The sequence below is a fragment of the Carassius auratus genome, chromosome 17 (assembly GCF_003368295.1).
Source record: "Carassius auratus strain Wakin chromosome 17, ASM336829v1, whole genome shotgun sequence".
NCBI classification, from domain to species: domain Eukaryota; kingdom Metazoa; phylum Chordata; class Actinopteri; order Cypriniformes; family Cyprinidae; genus Carassius; species Carassius auratus.
In genome coordinates, this window is record NC_039259.1 from 1,869,837 (window position 1) to 1,875,836 (window position 6,000).

The window sequence follows — 6,000 nt, forward strand, 5'->3', positions numbered from 1 at the left end:
CATTTTTGGGGGGTGAATTATCCCTTTAATTTATTCCTCTTATCGGCAAGACATTATTTTCATATCGGGCCGGTGCAGTTTTTTACATTTAGAGCCATTATCAGTCGATACCGATATTGTTACGATAATATTGTGCATCCCTGTGTATTATTTATTTATTTATTTATTAAAATATTGGTAATACCTAAAAAGAATTCCATCCCCATCAGTCAATCGATTAATCGATCAAATAGAGGGTCTACTCTATGTATTTGGCTCATAATGAATAATAGTGGCTGGTGAAACTATTGTTCCATTATTTCACTGCTTTGCTGTAGTAACAAAAAACAACAGCTTTTTAAAATGTTACGTTCTGTTTTCTTGTTTGGATATTTGATTATTGCTAACTTTATTTAAAGATCCAAAAATGTGGTAACATACTGCAAAAAATAATAAAACAAACATACAAAATTCATTTGTAAGTCGCTTTGGATATAAGTGTCTGTTAAATGACTAACAGTATAATATTGTTCCTAGTTGCAGGCAAAGTATTTGTGTAAAGTTCTTGACTATTGCACTGTGTTTTCTGTAGGATCACAAATCTGTTTTGTTCTGCTAATCATGAGAACTTTTAGCAAGTTTTATTGTGTCTTTGATGTTTATAACTTATAACTCATGGACATGATTAATGGAGGGTTTTCTTTTGCTATAATTACTCTGACACTCACTTTTTTTCAGATTATTTTCTGTTTGTTGACATATTACTGGATGTAAAAGGGGTAACAATATATTAATGTTCTCCATGCATCCTGCTTATGCAACTACAGTACAATAATCTTGACATATGACTTTATAATAATTACTCAGAAATCAGTTTAAAATGCAAAAGATTCTCATTTCATGTAGCTTACAATGACATTTCTTTTTTATAAACTAGTGTGCTTGTACTATACAGGTTTGCTTCAGTTTTTTCTTAGATGTTTTTTTCAGTCTTAACATTTTTAAGTTGCAGGCATCGATGTAGCATTATATCTGTAGATTATTCACACATGTGTTTAATCAGGACTGTCCTGTATTGCAGCAGCACCAATCTGAGAGCAGACAGTTCACATTTGTATGCTACAATTAAAGTGTTGGTGTGTCGAGGAAGGTGCTGATGCTATTTTCACTGTGTCCTGGGGGAAGAAGCTCCCTCCTTCTCTTCCCTGCCACTTATTCCTCCCACTTAATAAATAACAGCTTTTAGTGTGGCTGCTCGTCTTTATTCTTCAGCGGCAGTCTGACTCGGTGACGGTGTTATTGTGGGAAGCAGAGTTGAGGTTCCTGAGGGTCAGATGCATGGTTCTGTTGCCGGGCAGAACTCAGTGGAGCTGAGCAAACATCAATACACCGGACTGTGAGCTCAAAGAGACATGATGAGGTGCATATAAAGATACAGAATGGTTTTAATCATGAGCTAGCTCATAAGGTTCCTTATAGTGGGAAAATAATCTTTAGTTTGTCAAAATGTTCTTTACACTAAAACAAAAATAGTAATTTTAAGAAATTATCATTGGAAGACTCTTTGGTGGACCAAAAAATGTATTTGTATTATTTATTTTTTTATTAAATAGTTTTAGCGTTTTATTGTTGTTTTGTTATTTTAGTATTTCAACTTAAAGTAAAATTGAAAAATGTTGCCTTGACTACTAGCTGAAATAAATTTAGTTTAAATTGTTTTAAGTCAATGTTTTTGAATGTGTTTTAATTGTTTTTGAAGCATTTCAGAGTTTAAATGTAAAACTTTAAATGATCAGTCACATGATCCCAAAACATATAATGCATGAGCATGTAGCGGTGTATTTTTAGATGTCAACATTGGTCACTCTCTAGTTAAAGATAAGGTTAATGAGATCATGGAAGCGAGGAGATCACTCCGGTCTAAGTCTCACACCAGTGCAAAACAAATGTGGTGAAGCTGCTCAGGTGTGGGACGAATACTGTGGGGATCCACGGCACCGCTGGATCTGTTTCATTATTAAGCTCCATAGACAGACGCTGGATAAAATGGGCTTTCCTAATGATGGACATATTTGCACATCCTCTGGTGGAAAATTATTTTAATGTATGCATGATTTTTAGCTCAGTATTGTGCTGTAGCTCTCTTGAAAGCTCTCAAGATGAATATTTTGTCAGTGGAGGCAACTACATTTGTCAGTGGAACTTCACCGGTTTGTGTCTCAGTCTGTCATGCTTCCCTGGAAGTGCTTAAGTGAATATACATTTACTTCCCTGCAACACAAAAGCAGTCTTAAGTCTCTGCGGTATATTTGTAGCAATAGCAAACCATACATTGTATGGGTCAAAATTATAGATTTATTTTTATGACAATACTCATTAGGATATTAAGATATTTAGAAAATGTTCTATCGTACATATATAAAAACTTCATTTTTGATTATTAATATGCATTGCTAAGAACTTCATTTGGACATCTTTAAAGGCCATTTTCTCAGATTCCAGATTTTCAAATCACAGCCAAATATTGTGCTCTCCTAACAAACCATAAATCAATGGAAAGCTTATTTATTCAGCTTTCAGATGATGTATAAATATCACTTTCAATTTATGAGTGGTTTTGTGGTTCACATTTGTAGTAGGGGTGTAATGGTAAACATTTTCATACCAAGAATTTTTGGTACAGGTCTTTCGGTTCATGTGTACTTTCCAAATACTGCATGGTTTTAACCACTGCACGAGTGGAACTTCATTGGAAACTACCTGTTGTATATATTGTTACATTCGATATTCGCTCTTTGATGTGGTGATACAGATTGCTGTATATACGCCTCTGTTCAGACGCGTATATACAGTATAGCATCTCCTTGCTATGTTTCTGTGTCTTTGGGAGGGTCAGAGAACTCTCAGATTCCATCAAAAATATCTTAATTTGTGTTCTGAAGATGAAGGAATGTCTTGTGGGTTTTGAGTAATTGAATGACAGATTTGACATTTCTGGGTGAACTATCACTTTAAGTGTCTGATAACATTAGATTCAGTACACACATTTACATAAAGTATGTTGTGTGTGTTAAAGGTGTTCTGTGGAGGTGTTTTCCTGATGTTTCTCCTGGTGTGTGCAGGGAACAGTATCCTGCACGAGGCAGCAGACAGCGTGAGCAGCGCGGTGCAGAAGGCCAGTCAGGCGCTGAACGAGCGCGGCGAGAGACTGGGGCGCGTCGAGGAGAAGACGGGCCAGATGAAGAACAGCGCTCAGCATTTTGCCGACACTGCACACAAGGTGAAGTGTGCCACATGTCTGTCTTTTCTCTAAACCAGTATCGGCAGACTTTCTAAAACTAATTCAGGTGAACACATCTGTGCTGCTGTGCTGCCTTAATGTGGCGACTGCATGAACGAGACACAGCCGCTGCTCAGAAGGGCTTTCTTCTGCAGTTATTTGATTTAAAAAATACTTTAAAAATAGTAATATTGTAAATATTATTTCAAATTGAAATAATTGTTGTGAATATATAATACAATTGTATTTATTTCTAATGACAAAGCTGTATTTTGAGCATCATTCCTCCAGTCTTCAGTGTCACATGATCTTCAGAAATCAGAATAATATGATCATTTACTGCTCAAGAAACATTTCTGAAACAGTTATGCTGCTTCAAGTGTTTTGTGGAAACCATAATAATATTTTAAACATTAACATAATAAATAACACTATGCATGTTTTTTACGGTAACCTTTGATCAGTTAAATGCATAATTACTATTGATTTTTATAAAAACACTTTTGAACGTTAGTATATGAAATTGTTTTTTATTCTTTACCTTAATGCATTATCAAATATATTTGTATATTTATGAATTGAGCATGCAAGGGACTGGAGATTATGTAACATGATGTATTTTTTTCTCTCAATTCATTAGATATTTCATACTCTATTTTTGTACAGTAAATTTGCAGTTGGATCTTTACATTTCTCTCTCTGTCTCTCTCTCTCTTTAGCTTGCCATGAAGCACAAGTGTTAAGCCTTTGCCGCACTTTTGGAGAATCTGGTACACATTCCTCACCCCTGCTCACCCTCTGCTATCAGAGAGCATCATGGGACGTGCATGAAGTCTCATATGAAGGACAGTGTGTATCAACACGGCTGAGGCCTTGAGAAGATCATGCCTCCCATGTCACTGCAAGCTTAAACCAAGCCTTACTCCTGTGTCCTCACTCAGACTGACCTTAACTAGCTTTTTAAAAGATTCATAGAAAAGATCTCAAATAGTTTCAAGGTTCGAATGCCTGTTGATATATGATATCCCTTCTTTTCTGTTTGCTTGATTGTTTTAACCTATTGAGTGTGATATAAGTGCCATCGTGAAATAATTTCAGTGAGATTATTAGAGAAATATCTATTTTCTTTTGTAAAAATTCATCTAAAGCGTTTGAAAAGAAATAGCTTTTTTTAGCATTTTGCTGATTTATTTTTACTACTAAAAATAAAGTTCTGATGTTAATTTTAATGGTGCAGCAACTCACATTTTAAATAATGTAGTTGATCTTAAATGTTGTGTTAAATCTACAGAGAAGTGCCCCGAGGAAAGCAGATCCACACCCTGAGATGTGTTACGCTGTAGTTCAGGAAGGGTTGTGTCTGGATGTGTGAGTTCACGTACAGCTGATCCGGTCAGCAGTCAAACAAAATATCACGTGGCTATGGTTAAACTAGACTACAAGTGTAGTGTTCGTTTCTAAACCAACTGATTTGTGCGCTTCTTCAACTACCAAACGTTTGATTTTCTTTCTTTATTTTCCTGTACAGCTCAGACTACAGATCTGAACTACTGCAGAAACATGCACTCACATACGCACAACATAAACTCACAGTCTTCTGTGTTAGGGAATATTGCAGGTTTCTGAGGAGCATAAAAAATTAGCTCTTTTTAATTTTTTTCTCAAACTTTACAAAAAAATACACGCAGCTATCAAAATAACATGTAACATGTAACATGTAACATTAATTTTTACACATAAATGATGTATTGAGGTGATTTGAAGTATTACAATTTTATCTGGTCAAGTAATTGCCTAATGCATTTTAAACAGGTTTTGTCTTAAGAAAAAAAAAAAGCATATGGCTTATACTTCTTTATTGTATTTTGCTATGTTATTTTCCCTTTTGCAGATAGATAATGAAAAAGTGACCAAAGTCTGTATAGTTCTCAGTTTTATGTTGTGCATTTAATAATCAAATGATTCATAATCATTCCCATTAAATATACATAATCATATCTGTGCATAGAACCCTGCCTTAAAATTGCATTCAGAACACTGCCTTCCTTCATATAACTCATGATTTCTAGTGGCATCAGCAGTCATATGGTTTGTTTTATGGCTGTTGAGAGCAGCTCTGATGTACTGATGTCTGACTGCGTGGCTGGGGAATACTGCCAGAGACTGGCGTCATCGTCACAGAAAAACAGATGAATTATCAAACTGTCATGTGCATCCCAGGCCTAGATGTTCATGTTTTTCATGTTACGCTTTCATGATGAAAAACAAACCGTTTGCAGTGATCTGGCCATATTTTTGAGAATGTAGAATAGCATTATCTCAGTCACTAAGCTGTAAGCCTTTTTTATTAAAGGGAATATTAAGATATTGTTTAAGCTTTAATGCAGTGTGCCTGTGCTACTGTGTGCTAAATGGAATAAAGAATGGTAATAAATGACATCATCATATCTCTGCTCTCATAAGTACATTTGAAACACTCAAGCAGGCAGATTTAGGATTATGTGATATCAAAATGTGTGGATTTTTCCCCAGAAGCTTCTTTATTTATTTTTTTCTTATTTAAATGTTTTTTTTTTCTCTCTGTTTCTTGGGTTTCTCAGGAGAACACAAGGGGGTTGGCTGTTCACCAAGGCCACAGTCAAGCTCTGCCTTGATTGGCCGATGGATAAACAGGAAGTGGATTGTAGTATATTAGATGAAGCCTTCTGTTATTGTCCGATCGCCGTACAGGTGTTGGAAAT

General features: G+C 35.4%; 1 protein-coding gene across 1 annotated transcript in view; it reads left to right on the forward strand.

Annotated features, from left to right (window-relative positions):
• Window positions 1-5,696, forward strand: part of stxbp6 (syntaxin binding protein 6 (amisyn)) — a 49,278-nt gene extending 43,582 nt beyond the window's left edge. The window contains exons 5-6 of the mRNA XM_026285265.1: window positions 3,102-3,259; window positions 3,979-5,696. Of these exons, the coding sequence (XP_026141050.1) occupies window positions 3,102-3,259; window positions 3,979-4,002 (182 nt within the window). The 3' untranslated portion in view covers window positions 4,003-5,696. The remainder of the gene's footprint in view (window positions 1-3,101; window positions 3,260-3,978) is intronic.
• The last annotated feature ends 304 nt before the right edge of the window (window positions 5,697-6,000 follow it).